Raw genomic sequence first — 23,821 nt, forward strand, 5'->3', positions numbered from 1 at the left:
CCAAAAGTGGTGCCGGCATCAGGCCTGGAAACAGATGACACAATGACGAAACCAAAGCCCTCGTTTTCTCCACGCTGGATCTCCACATCGTACGGCTGCAGGGAGGCGGGCACCACCGCGCTGCCACTGCCACCCCCACCGCCGCTGCCTATACCGCTGGTAGATCCGCTGCCAGAGCTGACGGTGTTGAGGGAGTTCTGGCTCCCCTGAGGGGTCCGCTTGCCTTCCGTCAGGCTTGGTGCCTGAGTACTGCTGTGGTGGGAGGAGGCTGGTGAAGGGGGGACGTCACCTTCCCCTTTTGACACTGTGGATGAGGAGGAAGCAAGCACATTGGTTAGACTCTTCATGTCACGCACCTTTACAAGGTTTTAAATAGTTTGTGTGCAGAAGAGCGAGCAGTGTTCATTCTGTTTATATAACATTAATGTGACACATGCTCGGGTATGTTAAACTCTCATCACCTCCATATCCGGAGCTCTTGCGTCTGACAGTCAGGTTGACATGGCCCTGTTTGGCGGCTTGCTGCATCAGCTGCACCACCAGCTGGTGAGACTTGCCCACCACCGCCGTGCCATCCACACAGATGAGCTCATCGCCCGACCGCAGGCGCCCGTCCTCATCTGCTGCCCCATACTTCACTATGTGCCCTATGTAGATCTGGGAAAGGCAAGCACACAAAATGCATGATGTAACGGACTACTGATTTTTGTTTAAATGATGCTGTAATTCATTCAACTGAACGGAGGAGCTTTATAATAATGATACAGTGCTGAGGATAATTAAGAGTCATTAAGCTGCAGTGAATTAAACCAGCAGCCAAGAGAAAGTGCAATGAGTCACTGCAACTTAACCCCTTCTTAATTTAAATTAATCTGTTAAACACAAGCCCTCGGGAAGAGCGCCAGACAATTTCACGTAGCGGCCAAACTGTGTAATAACAATGACACACGAAAAGACTTTTTGCTGTAATGTAAGCTTACATTGTGAAAGGCCTTACCATCAGAATTTGATCTATTAGGCCTGATAAGATTTTGAAAGTTGAGAAGAGCTGCACTATCAAAATATTTTATCACCATTCAGGCTAGCTGAGGGCTAAACCGAGAGTTAGCTGACTCATCTGGCAGAAGTGTCTATGGAGAACATACTTGTAATTTTACACTCGGCTGTCAAACTTTTTTTGGGCTTGATACACCACTGAACAGCTCTCATGGGAATGAGCAGGGCTCCGCCTCTGATGCAGTATCCAGTTCTCATTATATGTCCATGGTTGAACATAACAGCGTGTCAGAGTCTACTGTTGCATCACTTCAAGGTGTTTGTGGCTGAGAAACCAAGAAGGCCAGTGTAGCCTACTGGGGCTATGGAGAAGCTTGTGTGCTGTAGGAGCTGTGTGGGAGTGTACACAAAGCTCTGACAGAAACAAGCAACAAACTACCACCCAGCATTTTTTTTGGCACGAACAACAAGTACCAACTCCTGTGGGGTAGACCTGAAGCCTGCTGCCATTATATTTCCCTCTATTCCTCAATATCTGCTCTCCACTCTCCCTCTTGCACCCTCCTTTAAAGACAGATATATGGCGCACAACCAGAGGGATTGAGGATAAGGCCTTTGCCTCTCTTAACAAGCTGTCTATATGATCCTCCGGAGACGAACAGCTTCGGATAGAGTGATGTGTTACGACTCTCAGCTACTCTGGTTTCAAGGCAGACTAATGCAGAAAAGCAGGAGGAAAGACAGAGAAAACTAAAAATATTTTGAGCTGGGGCATTCTAAGAAACGGACAAAGCATTCAGAGATTTCAAATTGAGAGCATTACATGATTGTGTCCCTGTTTTAATTCATTAACTTATGATGGGATTCAGAGGCAGAGGGTTACTTACAGGCTCTCCGGGTTCATTTCCTCCCAAGATACGAAAGCCAAAGCCTGTGTCCTTCCGCCAAAGGAAGATGTCCTGCTCCTGGCAGTCTGGCACTGAAAAACACAAGAGAAACAGTAAGAGGACTCCATGAAGATCAACCACCTAATATGCCAAAGACCTGCAGGCTCCACTTAGTCTTGCCTGATTAGCATCTTTGTAGGCTACTCTCTGAATGCTTGTTGCCTTAATCAACAATGTGTGTGTCCCCCCTTTTTTTTTTTTTTTTTTTTACAATTACCAAAAATCCACCTCAAGTTGTATATTCACTGATCAATAAGGTGTTTTCTATTAGTGTCAGAATGAGAGCAGGCAGGATCAACAGCTGCTCCTTCCCCTGCCTCCTTGTTCTCATGTGTGGACAACAAACTAGGCTGCCAAGTCTCACGCTGTGACCTTCTCATACTCACAGACCTGCAGTCTGAAAAAGGTACTCAGTGGCGATACCTATTATTAGCCCCCATTTATACCTGAACCTCCCTCACACACATGGATGTACAGCCTCACTTTCTGGCTTTTTTTTCTCCTCCTTTCCATCACACACGCACACACATGCACAGATCCTTGCACATTTGCATCCTGCCATGGACAGAGCAGACTGTGGAGGAGGACACAGGCAATTTGGTGTCAGTCTGTTCAGCCCACAGGGCCAGTCCGTACAGGCGGCACAGGCCATTTCTCCATGCACTGCCTGCTGTCTACACGGCTGCCGCGTTAGGCCAGTAGTGAACCCATTAGCTCCAGCTCTCTGATTTCCCCGTTTATGTGCTTGGTGTAAGTTTAACTGCTTTGGCTAAAATTGTAATTAACCCTCCGCTGAGTGATCAAAGCTCAGTGTAAACTAACAGAAAGAGGTAAGGCTGTGTGAAACAGATAACACTGCCGTAATGTCGAGGGGAGCAGAATTCCCAAAAGCTCCTCTTTCAGTCACACTGTCCTGCCACTGAAATATTCTGCACTCAATTGATGCATGTGTTAACTGGTGTGTAAGCAGCATGCACATGAATAACTATAGGTGGGGTGATCAAAAAATAATACCACAATCAATATAAAGGAAGTCACAATGCATGATTTAAATTGCAATCTTTTTTTTTCTCAATCTTTGAGTGCCCTCTAATGCCAGTCTTGAAATGCCAGTCTTGAAATAGCCTATACTTTTCACTTTGCACCATTTAAACACAGAACTTTGACAAGAATTTTGTTGGCACAGGCTCTACATCTGCCATACTACTAGCCATAACACATGCTGCCTTGGAATCTGCCTTTGTCAATCCAAGAGGTATTTCACTGCTGAAAAGAAGACCCTTTCATTATACCGGTCTGTCTTTGCATTGGGTTCCCAACCACTAAAAACCCAGTAGGAACTGGGTAGACACAAATGTTCAAATTGGTGCTATATGGGCAGAGAAAAAGGGCTGTGGTATTCCCTTTTGCTCAAAAGTTGGAGAACGACCAGAATGCACTGCACGGCATGGGACAAATAAACACTCCCAACTGTTTTGAAACAAGGAAACAGCAATATGGCCGGGTAGTAGCAAATAATATTGTTTCACAGCTAAATAGTACATTAAAATGTGCCTTGCTCAAAACCGTGGTCAGTATTTGGTCAGCACTGCCTCGAGTATTTTCACCGTCCATTTTAACAATACTGTCCACAAACTTTCACTGATGCCCCTAAACACTACACTGAAATATGTTTCTGAGAACAGCTTATTTCAGACGATGCGAGTCGCCTCACTCATTCCAAGAAAGAGTCTCTATACTACCAAAATTGCAGCGATACAAAGCTAGGAGAAGATTGTTTTTCTGTTATAAAGAAGAAATACAGAAATGTGTCAAATCAGCATGGACATGTAGTTTGCTAGGATTACTCTATTGGTAAGTGTATGTAGCACAGTAAGTAAGTGGAAGGACATTTAATGCTTTTCACCAAAAAAAGATCGATCACAGTTTAAACAGATCACACACTTGTAGACAATGACAGACTGAAGATAGAGAGTCTGGGCCTCTTTTTTCTGTCTTTGTCTCCTTCTCTTTTTCTTGTTTCATTGTGTCTCCCGTCTTTCCCCCCCTCCGCCGACTCAAAAAGGGGCTGCAGCTCCTTCAGGGGTTATCAAACAGATATACCAATCAGCCGCAGCTTAAAGCAGCCCTCTCTGGGCCCAGTTAATATTTAATCAGCAGCAGTCCTAGATTCTACAGGCAGCCGTGATTATTAACCACCAGCGCTGCGAAACACGGCGTGTCCATGTCTGGCTGGCAACAAACACAACATGAGACAAGCTAACACGACGGCCCTGCCACCTCTCTACAATCACAAAATAGTCGTTTTACAACACTGAGATGTATTTGATGACATATACAATCTATTCTCCCTTTGAATATTACCTACAGTTCAAGTACAGGAGGTCTGTACAGATGTAATTCAGCCAGAGCAATCGAGTGAACCCGCTATTTTGAGGATTCTTTTCTATTTTCGCAGACTCCTCTGTTAGAAACAGAAAGAAGCGGTTTGACACCCTTACAGTGTTTCCCCATGAATAATGTAAGAATAAGCCCTGACTGCAAATGATATTGAGGATTCTCACAGAGAGGCTGCCTACTCTCTTGTGTTCCGGTTTTGGCTTTTGGATTGTCTGTTTTACCGTGACTGAACAGGGCGTAAGAAAAGCTGTTTGGCTGCTGCTGAGGTTAATTTGGTCAGTTTTTAAACATGATTTAAAAGGCTAAGGTCGCCCTGAATGATATGCAGGAAAAACGACACACACGCAAACACACTCACACACGCGATCAAACCACTCATCAGCTAGCACTTGTGTGTTTTCAAGGACACTTCCCTCTTGGAGGCACCTTTTGTCACCAGGATCAGTTGTGACTCAGTGAGCGCGCAGTTGTTTAGCAAACACACAAAAATGCATTAGTGGACACAAACACACATAGACAGAGATGGGCCCTGTGGGGAACACACTGTATTCTTTGCTTTGCAGTTTGAAGAAATACATTCGTGAGTGCACTCTAAACAAAGCATTCAGAGATGTTTCCAGGGTCCAACTGTAACACTGGACAAAATTAAACACTAACAATCCTCCCATCATTTTTTAAAATGCTTTACAGAAAAGCAGGAGAAATAAAACATGTCAAAGAAAAAGATTTTTATTTTTATTTTTAATCTGGAATCAAGTGTCTCTGGCTAGATGACCTCCTAACAGAAGGTTTAAATGTTGATAACATACAGCTTGGGAATACAACTCGTCGGCTGTTTAAACTGTAAAGTCAGCAAAGCTTTAAAATTCCTAAAAATGAGTTAGAGTTCTACTCACATCGGCTCTCGTACATGCTCCTGGACTGCGCCCAAATCTTAAAGGGGTCTGGCTTCTTCTGCAGGGTGAGGGTGCCATCTGCAGGGTCCTGAGGGGGCAGGCCTGGCAGAGGCTGGGTGGGGGCAGCAGGAGTGGGAGCCACAGCCTCACTGGGCATGACAGAGGGTGGGTGGCTGGGAGAATCGGTGTGGGTGCTGCGATGGCTGCACACGCTGTGCTGGGAGCTGCTCTGGCTGTCTTTCCTTTCTAACTGATGCTGGGTGGACAGAAAACAGAGAGAGAGAGAGTGAGAGGTGTACGTATTAAAGGGACGGGGGTGGATATAAGCAGGAGACGGAGGTAGAGGTCAGAGAAAGGAGAAAAAAGTGAGAGTGATAAGTGAGTCAGTGATGAGAGTGAGATACAGGGGAGAAGAGATGAGGGAGAAAGGTGTTGATGGAGGACAAAGCGGTAGAAAAATGCGTCCAAGGTCATCTTTTTTAGACATTGCAGTAGAACATCTCTTAGTAAAAACGTTAGCTGGAGTGTGAGGAGAAATGACTTGGTTTCCATGGTTGCGAGACAAAGACAGATGGAAATGTGAGGGAAATTTAATGAACAAAGATATTACCTTTTATGAATCTTTGTTTATTGCACAGAGTCCCTTGCTTGGAAGTTGTGCATAGAATCAAGGTTGGTCCCAATTAAAACATTAATGTGTAAAATCTCAACAGCAGAGAAGAAGGTTGGTGGATGGGAGAGAGGTACTGTGAGTGCTTTGTTGCTACTCGGTCACTAATTTTTTTGGCCTGTCACTTCTGAAATCTATGTAGATTGTTTTAGGATGGTAAACTGGTACCTGGTGGTAGAAATATGGAATATATCACATCTTCGTGTAACTTTACTCCCTAAGTAATATGTCCATAATGATGGCTTTACCTTTACCTACAGGCAACATAAATGCTGCATTTGGCAGGAGACAGTTTCATTCCCTGGCTGCAATGAATGCAACATCATCCGATAAATGGCGTTCTCAATTGAGACAGAAAGGATAGCAAACGTATCATGTTTGGCACAGTGTCCCAACTGTTTCGGTGTTGTACGTGCAAGGGCACATTCCTGGTAGATTACTTTGTAATGTGAACACCATTTTTCTGCTGTTTTCTCAATGATTGTCACAAGAAATGATGGAACGACTGCTGTTGTGATTTTCACTTTTCCGGTTGTTTTGGCACCTGATGAGCCTTTAAATTTCTGGATCTGTCACTCAAACTGTATTTAATTTTTTTCTCACTAGTGCTTTTAGCAACACATGCCCACCCAACCTCCTTGTATTGTTTTAATACAGGGCTGTGTCTGATCTGAACAGCTGCTTAGACAACATATACGACCATTATTTTTTTTTTTTACAGCAGGTTATTGTACTGCTCGGCACCTTATGGTTTTCTGCAATCTTTGTATTCTGATTCTCTAACCAGAGCATGTACATGTCACCATGTGCAGATGCACATTACAAAACATTTTCCAGCTTTATGATGAATGAGCCTTCCAGAGAAAATGCAATTACTGACACTGAAAAGGCGCCAAAATGACAACTGGATCATTTTTTATCTGATATGAATAATAAACAAGTGCATTAAATGGTAGAAAAGCCACGGCACAGTCTCTCCCTCATCACACTGTACGAGATGAGGGTCAGATTTTTCAGCAATGCTTCCTAATGGGGACAACAGCCATGCAAAATTGACTTCGTATTTGATCACTTGAGACTTGCTTAATGTGCTGAGACAGCACAGTCTCTATCGCATATGTGAGTTTACTGTGAGCATTTATTTAGACTCTGAACTGGAGGCAAAATGGTTGTTCTGGGCTGACACGACGTCGCATGCAGCGTGACATTTCACTGACATAACACAGAGGGGGGAAAAGTGGCTTTTCCTCACTGGAAAACTAATCCAAAGTGACAGTCAGGCAGTGCCACTATTGGTCCCACCCGACCCCCTTACAGCTCCCATCTCTCCTCCATCCTCTGTGCCATGTGACCTGAATAGGTAACACCCACAGCCCAGACTGAAACCATTTCAAACTAATCCTAATTCTAACATCCAGTCAGCTGAGGGGAGGGTTTTAAATGTCAGTCGAGGGAGGCTGGCCGACGTTTTCTTCTATTCAAGTGGTGGGAATTGAACCCATCACTGACCTTGGGTGAGCTTGTCCGGAGGAAACACCATTCTGCTATAACTCGACAGCTCTCCAGGGGTGAATTAGGGTGACAGTAATTTAAAGCTGCAGGGGCATCTTTTCTGAGGTTGCATTGATTTTTTTTTATCAGGTAGAGATAAGTCGTAAAAATGGGGAGGCGTTTGCTTTTTAAACTCCCGAATAACTGCACTGTCCCTTCAGGGACCCTCGTCCACACAGCTGGTCTTTCTGCCTCTTTTTACCCTCTTTCCCCTTCCTCTCTTATCCATCACAACTACGAGTCACATTGCAATCTGTTGCAATCTCTCCTCCAGCTTCCCCAATCCCCCTCTGCTTTGTTTCCAGCTCACTCTCTCGTCATTGCCCCCTTCTCCCTCTCTGTTAGCCTCTGTATCTGTGGGCTATCATTGTGATTCACTGTTGAGGGACAAACCATCTCCTCACTGGTCCTCCCTTCCCATATCCACATCCATTTTTCCTATCTTTGTCTCGTGCATGTCTCCCCTCTTCCCTTGGCTGTGGCTGTCTGCCCTCCCCAACAGCTGGTCACTGTTACACTGTTCTGCCTAGGCTATGCTTAATCAGTCACAGGATGGCAGCGTGGCAGGAGAGGAGGGATGTAGAGAGAAACACGGAGGATAAAACAAAGAGAAATGACATCACTGAGGCAGGAAAACAAGAGAACAACAATAAAAAAAACAGTCAAAGTGGCAGAGTGAGACAGAAGTGAAGAGAAATGGTGGCAGCAGATAAAACGTGAAGATGTATGAAGCTCGGGATGCACAACCGTAGAGCAGGAGTTTGATATGACATCTCTGTTTCTTTTGGTCTTTAAATAGCGCTCCGTTCACTCAGCAGAGAAAACATGCACACACACAAAAGAGTACTCACCACCAGCTTTGGACTCCTCTTGGCTGGCACCACTCCTGCAAAACATCGGCAGAGAGACAGAGAGAGCATTAATGACCTGCTGTGCTCTTCCCTTGTCCCCTCTGATAAAAAAAAAAAAAAAAAAAAAAACTCCCCAGGACGAATGAATGGACCCTGGTTCCTGCTGCAGAGCAGAGCGCAACTGGCCCAGCTGTCTCTCTCTCTCACTCTCTCTCTCTCCTCCTCCTTCTCCTCCTCCTCTTCCTCCTCCTCTCTGTTGCTTTCTCTCTCTGAGCAACACACTGCGCTAGGCTGCTTGCTAATCCAAGTGATCTCCTCCCCCCTGTGCTGTATCCCGCTCCACTCGGCGCTCTCACCCGTGCTATTAGAAGAGGAGCAACTGATCTATCTGCATTACACAGGCTGACTTATGCTGCAGCGGCTCCGGACTGCCGGTCCGAGCTACAGGTCCCCACAAGCAGCCCTGGACCCCCTCCTTCTAGTCCGCTTGCCAGCTGTCTCTAACCATGAGCTCTCCAGCAGAATCTCAACTATTACCCACTGAGAACGGAGCTCAGCAGCTCAAGCGTCATATCAAAGGAAAGCCTGAGCTTCTGCCTTACTATGCACATCTTCTGAGCAACTACAGAGCTGTTTCCTCTCCTCTCCACTCCCTCTGCTTTGCTCAAGGCTTACATTGAGAGGCTGATCTTCTCTCTCTGCCTCTTTCTTCCTTTTTTCCCTCCCCTTCCTCATCCTCCATGCAACATGACTTGTTCTCACTCTGTCTGCCTCGATCTCTCTCTCTCTCTCTCTCTCTGTCTCTCTCTCTCTTTCTCTCACACCAGTTAACTTACTGTAGAGAGTCACCAAGAAGATCAATCTCATTTGTGCTAATGAAATATTAATACTAGGAGCTGGTCGTCAGGGGAGGAGGATTCACAGCATACCAGTGTAGGGAATAATCTAGATTCCCACTTCAACCGCTTTATCTTCACATCCATCACAGCGCCAACATTTGATTCATCACGTTGGTTCCTCTACCTCGAGCATATTAACACCAACCTATTCAGATTTCACTTGATTGTTTACCCTGCGCACTGCTTTCCAAGAAAACGCCTTTCCCTCCCCGATGCTTCTTTTCCTGTGACTTACTATACAGCTCAGTATGTTTAGATAAAAATAGACAAATGAAGGCATGAATGACATGAGTCAGAGTAGAGTTGCAGTTGCCAAGGCAATCAAGTAGTTCTGTATGCAGTCGCAGCAGTCTAATTTGTTAAATATGAGAAGTGAGCGGCAGCCCATTTACATTAATGCCAGACCTTTGATCAAATACAGAGCCATTCACTGTCATTGTGTACCAAACATCTGGTATCAAGAGTGCACAGAGAGAAAAAAACACAACTGGAACTATAAATAGAACGACATAAAGACATGCAATAACATGCGAGCATCCATCTTAGCCTCTTTCTGCTGCATTGGCAAAAAAATCATTAAATGTTAAAACTCTCTGTTGCTGCAAAGCCCCTCTCTCTACACGATTCATAATTTATCCTCGCTATTTTCCCCTCCCTCTCTCTCCCTCTCTCCTCTTCCTCAGATTATGGGGTGCCAGTTACTTGAGCAACTGGAACATCTCGGCCGCTGACGAACGTTGGTGTGTGTTTTGTGTGAGTCTGACCCCAGAATGACACACACACACAGGAGAAGGTCAGATGTCAATAATAAGTGTTTCTCCATTACAACAGCAGGTTATATGACCCAGGAGCCCTAAATTACACGGTGTAGAAGGTCAATAAAAAGCTTCCACTTTGAAACAACCTCTGAAAATCTTCAAACTGGCAACGAGGTCGACATGATTACCTTCAAGTGTATAGAAATTGGATCTAACTACGGCCATATGGCTAATAAATATGGGCCTGGAAGTGGAGGAGAATAAAGATTCAAGGGAATGGACATAGTTCGACCCACACTCTACATTTCATCCACCGCGTCAGCTAGAACAGCTGAAACAAATGCCGCACGGTGTGAACGCATCTTCATGCATGATGCAGTCGTTAACACTTCCACTGGCATTGTGATGCTGATGCATACGTGCGATTCAGAGCTGATTGAATCTGGCTGAATGTAACATTTATGAGCAGCTGAAGCTTGGCGAAAAAGAAATATGGGAATCGCATGTTCCTGCACACACGCAACTGTGTGGAGGCATCCATGAATTCATGCATGCCGTTCAGATGTACTGCCAGCACGGTCGGATATGAAAGAAGGTGAGCTTTTATTTATGCACAGCACACGGACATTGAAGAGAATGCAGGTACACACAGACACACAGAGCATTTACATTATGCTCCTGAGCCATAATCCTGATATTTTTTACTTTGCTGAAGCTGCTGAATGATGGTAAAGCTGCGCTCAGTACTCCACAACAGAACTCTGCTGGATTTAAAAAGACTGAGTTGATCACTGAGGATGCAAGATTGGCTTAATATAGAGGTCTGATTTTATTATATCCGAGGCAACCTTCTTCCGGAATGATTAAGACTGTGTCCATTATCATTCAAATGAGACGGGAAGTAAACAAATTGGGAGTGAAAGCGAGTGCCGTCAGTTGTTTGGTGACCTTAACTGGCTCTAAGCATCAGTGTTGGTGGAGGCTCATTTACTTCTTTTACAGCAGACAGTGAATTATGACTATAATATCTATCAGAATTACACAGAAATGTGCTCATGAGGGAATTACTAAAAACAGGAAGCCTTAAAGACATGTTCATATTATCAACTGGCAATAAGAGCTTTAGTTTTTTCTGTTTAGTAGCCTCTAAAATGTGTGTGTGCTGGTGATAAAGAAATGGGTCAGGCAGTGCTTTGTCTTGATTAGCTTTCAAAAAATGTCCTTCAAGGCTTTCAAAAAAGAAACTTCTCACACAGAGATTGAGTTTTTGAGATTGAATATTTTTCAGTCTCCTGCTCAGTGAAATAAAGAACAATGTGAGGTTGGCTTGCTTGCGTGGCTTCAAAAGTGTATATGTGTGCGACGGGGGGATTTTTTATTTTTTTTTTTCATCCTGGAGCAACAGCTCTGAAAAAGCACGAGCTTTTACAAGCTGAATACGCAGCGTGATGAGTGGCCCACTGTTTCAATATGCTGTGGAAGCTGTGGCCTTGGTGGGTCTTTGCAGAGCCCACACAGCGAGAGAATGGCCCTTCCTCCACATTTTCTACATATATTGTTAGACGGTGTGCAACATGAGTAATGTTCTCTTTTGTTGAGCTGAACCCATAAACATTTGTCCTCGTTCTACTTCTAAGATTGTCCTATTATCCGCAAGTCCTCTTCATCTACTCTAAATTACATTGTCCCACTCCTCCTCCTCCTCGTCTGCTACCATCATATTTCATTCCTGTACCTTAATTTCCTCTACATTTTATATCCCTTCTCTCTGTCTTTTCATTTTCTCTCTTCTTTCTCTCCGTCTCTCCGGGGACAGGAGCGCTGTGCACGATTGTCATGGCAACAACGATGGGAAGACAAGATGGGGGAGTCATAGCTGGCCTGGCCTCCTTTACAGGGGAAGATCCTGTGTGTCAAAACACACCAGATGTTGTCTTTAAAATTTTATTGGTTTAATACAATTTCCAAGACTAGATAGTAGATAGTTTGAACAGGTAGATAATCGTGAAGAGCACTGCAAAAATTACAGAAAGATAAAAATGGATCCTGCGCCTTCACACTTGCATTTCACACATTTGTGAAGTGTTGTTAGATGCAGCCGTTTACAATGAATTAAAAAAACATCCATCTGGCTTGTCAAGCTTCTTTTTTTCTTTTTAACAACTTTCACCACACAGTTCTTTAGCAGGTACTACCTCCGTTACTACACCAACCTGTTCTACCTCTTGTCTTTTTTTCAATCTCGCAAATCACACGTTGCCTTTCTCCCCTCTCCTCAAGGCTCGACGACCACAGACTCGAAACGAAGAGACCATTTGCTGCGAGTTCCAGACGCCAAAATGTGTCTCTGTTCGTTTCAGACACACTGCTCTGCCATTGCATCGAGCATTAAGGTAACATGCACCACAGCCTTCTGCAAATGCTCTGTGACAAAACACATTTGAATTTTTTACTTGTGAAGCTGTGTACGTATCTGAGATTAGCCACAAGCAAACTACACTGACACTGCTCAGTTCAGAGCAATGCTGCCTCCTGGGATGAACTGTTGAGCTGTTGTTGTGTTTCAAAAGATGTTTTCTTTTTTTCCTTATCCAAAACAAGAAGGCAACCCAGGCCCTTCAAGTAAAAGAAAATGGAACAGGAAAGGAAATGTTTAAAAGCCTTTTTGTATAATGGGTAGATCAATAAAAGACAAACCACTGGAAAAGCCAACATGTTTTTAGTCAAGGCTCTAATCTGCATGGTGTGGATACACCAATGGCTCCGTAACATAACAGGTTGAAAAGAATGAAACAAAAAAATAAACTAAGATGGAATGACACAGGGAAAGAAAATTTTACATATACACTAAATGCTGAAAGTAGACATCCAGGGGATAACACAGCGGGTTGTGAATAAAGACGGGATCTTATACAGAAACATGTCAAATATGTATATTCACTGAGACCAAGATATTTTGATGCATCCACTCTTAAATCCCAAAAATGAATCAGACCAAATGACTTCCTCCTATTGGCTGCTACAATAGGTGTAGCCACACCGTGTTGTTTTCTTGTTTGGAGCCCCGATGAAGACCTAGTGGTTGAAAGATATTTACTCTTTAAATGATTTGCTTTTTTAAATGACTTTTACATATTCCCTTCCTGGTTTAAAAGTGCTTGAGTGCCTGCATGGCATTGTTTTCTATTTTTCAGGTACGAGATATTTTTCTTTTCTACGCAGACGACTCAGTTTGAACCTTTGAAGTTTAAGCTACTTTATTTTTGTCAGCGCCACCGACCGATTCACTTTGATGTCGTGCTAACAAAAACAGTCACTTCAAAGTAGTAAACTGCTGTAAATGAAATGCGACAAGCTTTGCATAAAACATGCATTTTAGATGAACGAGATGGATATACCTTGAAATAACATCATGGAAAAAAAACCAGCATTAAATTGTATGTAAGCAGACGCATGATCTAACCGGAAGTCATTGTAAATACACAATGTGAGTTGGTCTATAAAGATTGACTATAACACCGAATATTTTGCATGAATACAGCCTCTGTGACACTTCTGCAAATTAGATACGAAATCAGAAAAATAACAGTTGCTGGGGGAGACGAAAGCCAAGTGTCGTGTTTGAGAGAAATCAATCCCTGTGGAGAATCCTTGTGTGATGTTCAGTTTGTTTGACCTTGTGCTGTGAGCCCTCCTTTAAAAACTGCCTCTGCTGACTCTGAGTCAGACAGCGGAGATTGATGAGTCACAGATGAGCAGATTAAGGCTTCTTCTCCTCTAGCTGAAGTCCACCTTGTTCCTCCTCCTCCTCCTCCTCTCCTCCTACATCTCTAAAACCAATCCCCTCGTACACTCTCCCCTCGCTGAACTTCCAGTGCTGTTCAGCAAATCTCACACTCTCTCCGCTAATCCTCCACCTCCACTTTCTCAAAACATGATCCCTGGTCCTCCTATTTCTCATCCTCAACTCGCTCTCTTCTTATCTGCTTTACCTTGCTCCTCGTAGCTCCCATAATTGTTGTTTGTGAATGATTATGCGCTAGCTGCAAGCGATCACTTGAAAGGTCACCGCATCATTCTCAGACAGAAAGCAGAGCACGCAAGAACTGTTATTGTCGAGTGCAGCTGCAACTAGCTATTATTTTGTGGGTTGATTAATCTGTGATGTCTAGTATAGGATTGATCAAGTAAATTAAAAAAAATCAAAATCACAGTCTTTGAACTACATCCTCCGTCCTTCGTCCTTAGACCCTCAAATCGAGCCAGGATAAACTGAATGGTAGAAAAGTTAAATATGTCTGCAAATAATAAAACTGTCCATCACAATCCCCCAGAAAGCAAGGTCATGTCTTCAAATCGCTTTTTTTGTGTGCCTAATGGTCCATTAGACACACAGACATGAAGGGAGACATTCACTGTACAAAGATATTAGATGAAAAAGAAGCAGATCTTCTTAATTGATAAGTTGGAATCTTAATATTTGTTCTACGTGTCACAATTCAATGTCACAGATAACCGCTGCACACAGTCCTTTCTGAAATAATGTCCCATAGTAGACAGACGACCAGAGATTTTACCACATTTTGCTCGGGACTGTCAGCTGTCATCTCCAAAATCGCAAAATGTGAACTCGACATCTCAGCAAATTATAAAGCATATTACATCAGACTCCTCTCCCATTTTGCATTTGCATCTTTTATACCAGATCCACATCTAAGGGCTGTGTATCAAACCTTAATACAGTGAGTCAGTTGTCTGCTGTTGCTGAAAGCTTGCTTACACTTCTTTACTTTTTCTTTGATCAGACAATTTTTTCCATTTAAACCATAATCCTGCCCATTTAGAATTTTCTGTCAGCTAGATAATCATACAGCCACTGGTGTTTGGAGGACATTTAACATTTTAGAAATGTAAAATGAAAGCCTACTTTTCGAATTCCAAGCAATACTACATCTAACTATTAAGACAGCAGTGACGGTAATCTAAATATTGACTCCTGGCTGCCTGTGTGTTTATGTAGTTTCTGTAGTTTTTCTCATCAGTTGGCCATTCACCTGACCTCATAATGATGACAGGCTGGTGTCAAAGCTAAAAGAGATGATCTGTGCCGTTGTCAGCCTGCCCCAGTGACTTCCTGTGGCCTCCATTGCACTCATCCTCCCCTTTATTTCCTCTCTGTCTTGCTCTTGCTCTATTTGTACATCTCCCTCTATGCTCTGGTAGCAGGAATACTGCCCCGTATCCATATCATTCTCTCTCTCTGCCGAGACACACTGTCACAGGCCCATAACGATGCTGACATTTAACACAATAAGGAGTGTTATTCCAGCAGCAGTGCACAAGGTCAACTCATTAGAGGGCATAATTGATGTTGGGTGCATATTCCAACCTGCCGCTAATAGAGATCTGGGTCAGCTGGCGTAGACTGCAATTTAACAACAATAAGGACCAGACACAAATGAGGGACCTCGAACGTCATTCATTGTCAGCGTGGATACTTCACACTCAGGCAAACAATTTGTTTTGTTTTGACATATCAATGAGAAAAACATCATTCCAGTGGCATGTGTGGCAACCAGAGAATGCACAAACATATAAGACAACAGAATACTCTCACTTGTTGATTGCAGATACAGTATTTTCAAAATAAAGTCACACCCTTCACAGTGACAATTATCACATGGACGAAATAAGATGATAGCATAATGTGGACAGTGACAAAGTCTCTGAGGCCCAATTCAGCAGCATCCGTATTCATAGCAGATACGAGTCCCTGACCTAATGTGCTTCTCCTCCACTCCCCTCTCATTCATCCATCTCGCCTCTTTACCCAGCCTCCCACTCCTTCCCACACTCAGCTGCTCATCGACTGCCATGCTAACTCAGCCCATCGTCTCTGCGCCTCTCCTTGTTTCAGCCCATCCAGCCCGAGCGTTTTCATCCCGTCGCCCACTCTCTTCCTCACTTTTCTCTCCTGCTTTCTCATTGTGTCACTCTCTCCATGCCAACTATTCAAGCTGTTGTCTCTTCTGCAGACAACAGGGCATTCTTTTGTGCGCTTAATCACATATCCTTTCACGTCAAAACTTCACTTCCTGCATCTGTTTATCCGCCCCTGCTGACAAATGTTTGACATCAAGATGTAATACATACCTCTCTGAACCAGCATGGTGACCTCACTGCCTCGGGGACATTTGCTCAGTAGGTCCACCACTTGATTGTGGCTCATATTCTGGACGTTTCTCTTGTTGACCTCCATCAGAATATCTCCCTCCTTTAGACCACGGCAGCGTGGATAGTCCACTATCTGCTTTACCCTCTGCCCTCCTCCGGTTAAGCTGTCGGCAATGGTGAAGCCGAATCCCTTGTCGCCCTTCTCCATGTGGATGGTGATCAGCTCGGGTTGGGTGGCTATGGACGAGGCCAGTGTGACCACATCACTGGAGTAGCCGTGTGAGCTGTTAGACGTCACGTCAGCTGAGGGGCTGTGAGACCGCGGCTCCCTCATGCCGTTTACGGGTCCGGCCTGGTTGGAAGGTGAATCAAACGTCTCCTGTCCGTTAACGATGATAGGCTCCTTGTCTAAAATCGCCACTGAGGTCACCAGGCTGGTGTTAGGGTCATCGGGGTCAAAGGGCAGCGGGTAGCCCCGGCATAAGGCCAGGTCCACCATGGAACCGATGGGGATGGATTGGAAGATCTTCACCACCTGGGCGTGGGTGTAGCCCAGCACAATGGTGTCATTCACACTGACTATCACATCACCTGCACGAGGGAAAGTGACACATTAGTGATGCCATCATTTACACAGTTAACAGCTATTTACTGGGGTTTGAAGTGAATAAATCCGGGTTTTTTCACACTGTAGGTGTTATTTGTTATTACTCTTTAGATGTGTGAAATGAAGCAGGAACACTGCTGACAAAATGTGTGCTGGGATATGATTTAACCCCCTGTAATCTTGATGCATGGCCGAGTTCTAATGTCACCCTCAAAGCCTGATCGCTAAGGTTGTCACAGTTCTTCAAAACTATTAATCGATTTGACTTTTGATTCTAGGGTCATGATTCAATCTGATATTCAGCTCAAACATCTTTTTTCACTATGGGCAGCTATGCTATGGTGTTGCATGAAAACATATTTTTTAAAGTTTACACTCCTTCCAAACAAATCAGTAAAGAGTCACTGGTAAATTTGTCAGTTAAGTTCAGTTTAGTTCTTCCCCCATGGGTAAAATATCTCATATACCATATCACAAACTAATCAATAAAGGATCTCTGATACCATCAGCTGTTGCACAATTCAGTTGATCATCTTCGTGCATTGGTGTTTTTTTTCTTTCTCTGGACGTGCACAAGTAGGCGGAGTGGAGAGAAAAAATAAAAAGGAATAAAAGTCATGATTTCTCTGCCTCTGCTGCTGGAGTCTCTATTTAAATGCAATCTTTTTTCAACTCTCCACTCCATTCATTATAATATAAGAGAGAATTGCAGATCCTGATTTCAGTAACTGAAAATGGAAGCTTATTTTGATTTAAACTGTTAGAATCAAAGCCGTGACACCCATACTAAACACTGACCCTCACAGATATAAAAACATCTTCATAGATTTAAGATATAGCCAGAGGTAGAGATACCGCCTTCTTCTTTTCTATGCATACTCATCAGAACCTGGCGCCTGCATTACTGATGGTTTGGTCTGACTTTGGACTTTCGTAGCGGCTCATGCAGTCTTGAGAAGTCTGGTAACCTCACTTCTTTCTAACTCCACAACCCCCAGTTTTTTTTTATTAGTCTTCGGTCCTGCCCTACTCGGCCTGAAATGACATCACTATAGGCATTTTATCAGACTTCACACAGCTCCCTCTGGAGCCACAAAAGACTCAATATAACATTTTTTTTTTTTCATATTTTCAGAAGTACTTTCTTTGATATGTAAAATTGGTGGAGTTCCCCCTTTGATGGACGTCCCCTGTGACATCACCATAACTGTGTGAGTTCAGGAGGGTGTGAGGGCTTCGAGCGCTGTAGGAGGAGCTGGGACAGCACTTTGTAAAATCACATTACCTGGACAGAGACATTTCTATGCACAGTGAAGTGCAGGTGGCAGATATTTCTGGCTTTATGTAGATCAATGAACGGAATGTTGATTGTTTGCTTTTTATTTATAAGCAAAAACGTATAGTTGGTAAAAATCAATATAAATGGTAATCAGTTTCAAGACAAACAAGTACACTTACAGTATGGAGTGCTGGTTTGCAGTGTGTGCTTATAATCAAGTTTTCTGCATGTTTTCTGGTGCAGTTCCCTTTTTTTTTTTTTTTTTTACTTTTTCAACATCAGCGTTTTACATAATGTTTTTTTTCCTGAAGCAGGGTCTGCAGAGTTGCAGACTTACAGTATGGTAAATGTGCATGAAGGTCCTATAAATGTATCCAGAGAGCCCTTATGCACTTCCTGAATTCACGGTGGGAAAGCCCCGAGCCCTTATGGACTCTTTCTGGAGACTGAGTGCATATGAGGGGACTCTGGAACTGGGCCAATAAGCAGCACAAGAAGTGGATGTGTGTGTGTGTGTGTGTTGTTATATGAAAACAGTGCCCCCTGTGGATGGTGGTTCTGTACTGCACCTGTCTCCATCTTGCCATCCACTGCTGCAGGCCCATCCAGCACCAGACTTTTGATCTGTAGAAACTCATCCGGCTCGTCGCCTCCGACCACAGTGAAGCCGAAGCCACGACGGCTCTTTTTCAGCTTTGTGTTGATGAAGGTTCCTTTGAGCTCTGCTGGGTTTCTCGTGAAGAAAGGCTTTCCTCCTGCAGAGTGTCGGAGAAACAACTCTAAGCCTTGTGTCCAGTCACATATTCTACACTGAACATTCCTAAATAGTCTAAGACATGGTGGTTATTTTTTCTCTAAGATCAGGATCATACTTTAGCTTTCAAGAAAGAAAACATTTTTTAATAAACAAAATCCAAATCAGATCACTTATGTTGTATCTTGTGATATATCTTGGGCCGATATCACGAGACATGACAGAAAGAAAAAAAATCAAGCAGTAGTAGAGACGGAGATTTACGTTTGACTCCTGCAGGGCCGGGAGGTAGAGTTGGTGGGACCTGCGGGTCCCTGTAGGTCTCCAGGTGGTTTGGAGCATAGTTTGCTAACGGAGCTGCTGCTGAGGAGTGCTCCTCTATCCACTCTGCACGGACACAATCACACAAGCACATTAATGGAAACGGGCTCCACACAAAAGATGTATTTCCATGCCACACACATGCAAACGAATAAACACTTAACAGCAAGACACATACAGACACAGGGCAAATATTTAAGCTGATTTTACACATGTTGCCATTTGACTCTCCTCCATTGTAAATTTGTAAAGCTTATTTTAGCAGCTTCCACCATTGTTATATGTTGAAAGGAAGATACTCAGTGTCAGTGTTTTTTCAAGTGTGTTTGATTTCAGCAATAGTGTTGCAAAACATAAGTGACAATCTCACGCTTAGTGCTGTCAAAAAATATCGATCATGCATCATGAAAGAAATGCCTATTTATGAATGTAGTCACTCCTATCATAATCCTTTGTCTTACATATATAATCAAGCAACTCTGTAAATGTTCAGAGGGCTTTAAAGGTGTAATTTGTAGAAGTTTGGCCAGAATTTGAAACTAGCTCCAAAAACAAATGGGACAGCATATTCCCAGATTTACTGACAACTGCAGTTCTTTGCTAGCTATCCTTGGCTTTTGCTAGCTACTGTTATTTAATTGGCACATGGCTCAGTTAGCCGTGGAGCCAGCGGCCCCAGAGTTAGTCTGGACTAGGAACACGGCTGGGCACCGAAGTGAGACTGAACACAGCCTCCAAGACCGACTGAGGTCAGTCTGACAACAGGGGAGACAGTACAGAGGTGATTTACAGAAGCTCTTCAGTGATGACAAGACACGGCAGGCAGGTACGAGAGAGGCGAACGGCGGGAGAGAAGCGGCAGAGAGTGGGTGAAAGCGGCGTGTAGAACTAGAATACTTTCAACATCTTACTCTGTGAATTGAGGATTAATTTTGACCAACCCAGAGGTGATTGTGGAAAGACAAACCAAGACTGTTATATTTAGTTAATGTCAAGTTTGGAATGATGTGTGTTTTATGATGAATCAATGAGGAAATGAAGCTTGTTTTAGCTCAGTAAAAGAGAGAGACTTGAATTCAGAATGTTTATGGTTGTATTTCTCTTGTTTTAGTAGGAAAATAGAATGGTAAGTATATAGTATTTTACACATCCAGCTGGCATTGATCTAGCAGCTAAAACTACAGAGGCTATTAGATTATCGCGTCTTGTGGTATTATTAGATGGGACGGGCTGGGGCTAGCTGGTTAATATATTAACTATAGTCTCCATCATCTCCACAACACCATACATAGACATCTTTCAACTCTCTGTTGATAATGTTTTACATGTTTAAAACTAAAATTCTGGCCATATATTACAAATCGTGTCACAAATTACAAACTGTGAAATTCCCATGGATTCAGTTAGTAAGCTGAGGGCAACAACTTGAGCCCTGTTTTTATTCACTCTTCGCAAATTGGCTCTATAAAAAGTCTGCCGAATTAGCTATGAGGAGTTCCTGTTTGCTAAGTATCGAGGGATGCACACACAACTATCACTGGATTACTTTAATACTGCAGGAAACTTGAAAACATGATGATTCTCAGGCAAGTTCTGGCCTCATAAGGAGAATATTTTTGGGAGAATTTCAAAGCAGATTAATGGATGTTTATCCGCGATGGACACGGAGCATGATACCGTCCTTTGAGAGTAGAAGTCACACTGAATCTAAAAATATGTTGATCAGTTTTCGTGTGACGCATATTGCAGCAACTGGGGCGCCGAGGGTTTTAAAGTACTTTAATAGCCCCCATTAACTGTTCATCTCAGATGCTGCAGCTTCCTCATCCCTTCCTCGTCTTTTCATTGCAAAGCAAAATTAAATGATAAAATACACAATGATGTACAGCATTTATGATTTGAAAATTGTATAAATTAAAAACCTAAACACCAAAGACGTCACCGAGGCTTGGGCCAGCTCTGTTTTAGGGAATCAAGATTGTCACATTTTTGTGATGTCAAATCATGGAAGAGAGAATAGCAGTCTGGCCCAATCCTGGTACAGCACTGGACGAACAAGAAGGACATGACGCTCACAGACATGAAGAAAGAAAGAAATGGTGCCGTGCCAGGGCAGGAAACGAACCTCGAATATACCGCTCACCTTCTGGAGGCTGCGGCTGCTGCTGCTGCTGCTGCTCCAGGATTTTTCGACGCCGCGCCTCCAACACTGGGTTCTCATACTGAGTCTTCCTGTTTATATGACTGAGGCAGACAGACAGGGAGAGGAGAGGAGACAGGTCAGGATTGATTAGAAAATGAGAAGAAGTGAGTTATGGTAAGTCAAAGCTCCATCAAATGTGCTCTTATCAATGTGAGGTTTCATCCTCAGATTCACTGAACAGATTTGAAAGATGATCTTTCATTTAGGGTGTCTACAGATCCTTAAAAGGTGTTTGCAGTCATTGGATAGTGTTAAATTTTTATCTATGAGGTCTTAATTGCCAAAATATATTTTTCTTCTTCCAATATTCATTTTGGGGGCCAGATGTATTAACAAAGTGTAAGCGAAAAATCGTTGCGTATGCCTTTTTCTCACACATAAACTTGTACTTACAGGAAGAATTAGTGATGAGAATGTGTGCATGTAGAGCGGTATCTTTCTGTTTCCTCTTTGAAACCATGACCTCTCATTGTGATTATCTTATGTAATTTATTCTATGGAATGTCACGTTTTTTTTATCTGGCCCCTTAGTTTGTATTAAAGGTTGAATTGAAGTGAATTGAAAACCTTCCTCTACATGGGATCACATATATACTATGTAAACTTATACTTAATACAATGCTTGAATAATGTAAAAAAGATCATTTTGGTCAAAAACAATCTTGGAAAAAGTCTTAAAAAGCTTTTAGCGTGTTCCACGTAGACACTGTGTAATTAGAAGAAACCCTATTTTTCTTTGTGTCCCTGAGGTGATGAACTTACTCTACATAGTACACCCCGTACACTGGGTCTTCTATCCTTTCCCATCCTGGGGGCAGCTCTGAAAAACAGAACACACACAACATTAAACACAGAACAACAACGATTTGAACTTGGTCATTAGCAGAGCTGAGTGAGAGTGCTGTCGGGTTGACTCCAAACATTTAGTGTCTTACACTGCAGTTACAGTAGATATGTTTCATATGTATTTCCAAAGTTTAGTTGATATCATATCTCTCTCTCTCTAATGTCACATTTCTGATTATGGCAACAGAGGGTCAAAGTGAATTTTAAATGGTAAATGGACTGTAAATGGCATTTCTATAGCGCTATTCCAGTCTACTGGCTACTCTAAGTGCTTTCCAACACAGTTTTAATGTTTTTCTTCACAGTTTTGTGGAAGAGTTTGGATCCGTTTTATTGTGTTATCATTCCCTTTCTGGCATGTCAGTGTGCTGCTTTAGAATTCTCGTAAATTCTCTCCTCTTAAAACTTAACAACTGTATCTAATCACAGTACCTTTGTGGCCTGTAATGCTCCCTTTAATAATGTTCGCACATTTTTTCAAGCCCCAAACTGGCTCCTTAATTAACAGTCCACTCACATGTCAGGCCTGCGTTCCTATCAGTAGGTGTTCTCATAAACTAATTTATGACCTGGATCATCTCCTGCTGCCTACAACCACTTTGTTTTGGCCCCTTATGTCTAAATAAATGTGAAAACAAAGAGGCTGCAAACTTCAAACAAGTCTTCATTAGAATCCGCTTAAACACACTCTTCAAACTGTAAACACACACGGAACCACTATGAACAGACGAGGGCTATCAAACTGACACATTCCCACTGAATTGTTGGCCTCCTCCTCACCGCATTTGATAGCAGACAGAGGCATTACCTCCTCGTGTTACTGCGGGGCCTCTCCGAAGTCCAGTAAACACTTTCATCGAAGAGGCTGGATTTCACAATCAATAATCACAGATCGTCTGCATCGGAGCAGCCAGCAGTAATGAAAGCTTACAGCCAGACATGCGAGGCCTTGTTGGGGCTGAACTCTAGGTCCATTACAGGGCGAGAATCAGCAACAACAAAACAATTCTAATTTTCATGCTGTGAACTGTGAGAGCGAGGAGTATTATTGGTATTTGCTTCTTCAGAGGTAAACTGAATTATCCAAGAAAAAGACTTTAGATGCAGATATCGGAATCAACAACATCTAACTAAACCACAGACTAATACATGTGAGGGATCGACACTGCGAGGCCCCATTACAGGCTGAAATTCTAGAAAAGCGAGCAAGAAATGCATGAAACAAACAAACAAATGAACATGTTTACATCAGATGGATTTATTTACCATTTCTAAACGTAGTTTGTTTCTGTTGTGCAGGAATCTGTGGAGTCTCTCTGTGGAGTTTCTCAGTAAACAGACACAGATTTGTATACGTTTACAGCTCTCTGTGTGTATCCTTGGGGTCTAAGAAACATATTGAATCCATCGCTGCCCTGTTTCTGTAGATTTTATGAAACCTGCACTGTATACTCGCACTCTCCTTCGTCTCCTTCTCCTCTTTTTCAGTCATATCGCTGTTTGCGCAGATTACCGCCAACAACTATCGATATGCGCCGCCGCTCTCCGCAGGTGGCACAATCATCTATCATGTCAAACACTCTGCTTGTAGCATGCAGAGCACGAGCTGGTAGAGCAGAAAATACAAACATTATAACACTACTATACAGCTCTGGCCGCGCTCAGAAGC

The 23,821-nt window shown here is 43.1% G+C and overlaps 2 protein-coding genes across 34 annotated transcripts in view; one reads left to right on the forward strand and one right to left on the reverse strand.

Annotated features, from left to right (window-relative positions):
- The window catches only part of LOC119022591 (rhodopsin), a 71,925-nt gene that overhangs the window by 31,059 nt on the left and 17,045 nt on the right, over window positions 1–23,821 (forward strand). For 2 of the 20 annotated variants that reach the window (XR_005075994.1, XR_005075995.1), the window contains exons 3-4: window positions 9,894–10,003; window positions 12,249–12,361. The gene's annotated coding sequence lies outside the window, so the exon portion shown is untranslated. Of the gene's footprint in view, window positions 1–9,893; window positions 10,004–12,248; window positions 15,900–16,306; window positions 16,436–18,565; window positions 18,766–23,821 lie in introns of those variants that run through there. The other 18 variants (XR_005075987.1, XR_005075984.1, XR_005075980.1 and 15 more) reach the window with 15 other exon arrangements.
- The window catches only part of LOC119022586 (membrane-associated guanylate kinase, WW and PDZ domain-containing protein 1-like), a 101,193-nt gene that overhangs the window by 10,985 nt on the left and 66,387 nt on the right, over window positions 1–23,821 (reverse strand). For 12 of the 14 annotated variants that reach the window (XM_037103615.1, XM_037103614.1, XM_037103611.1 and 9 more), the window contains 10 exons: window positions 22,069–22,126; window positions 21,229–21,347; window positions 19,047–19,169; window positions 18,598–18,783; window positions 16,122–16,733; window positions 8,312–8,346; window positions 5,240–5,495; window positions 1,884–1,975; window positions 462–657; window positions 2–304 (listed from right to left, as the gene is read on the reverse strand). In XM_037103615.1, coding sequence (XP_036959510.1) covers window positions 2–304; window positions 462–657; window positions 1,884–1,975; window positions 5,240–5,495; window positions 8,312–8,346; window positions 16,122–16,733; window positions 18,598–18,783; window positions 19,047–19,169; window positions 21,229–21,347; window positions 22,069–22,126 — 1,980 coding nt within the window. The remainder of the gene's footprint in view (window position 1; window positions 305–461; window positions 658–1,883; window positions 1,976–5,239; window positions 5,496–8,311; window positions 8,347–16,121; window positions 16,734–18,597; window positions 18,784–19,046; window positions 19,170–21,228; window positions 21,348–22,068; window positions 22,127–23,821) is intronic. The other 2 variants (XM_037103616.1, XM_037103609.1) reach the window with 1 other exon arrangement.

The sequence above is a fragment of the Acanthopagrus latus genome, chromosome 7 (assembly GCF_904848185.1).
Source record: "Acanthopagrus latus isolate v.2019 chromosome 7, fAcaLat1.1, whole genome shotgun sequence".
NCBI lineage: Eukaryota > Metazoa > Chordata > Actinopteri > Spariformes > Sparidae > Acanthopagrus > Acanthopagrus latus.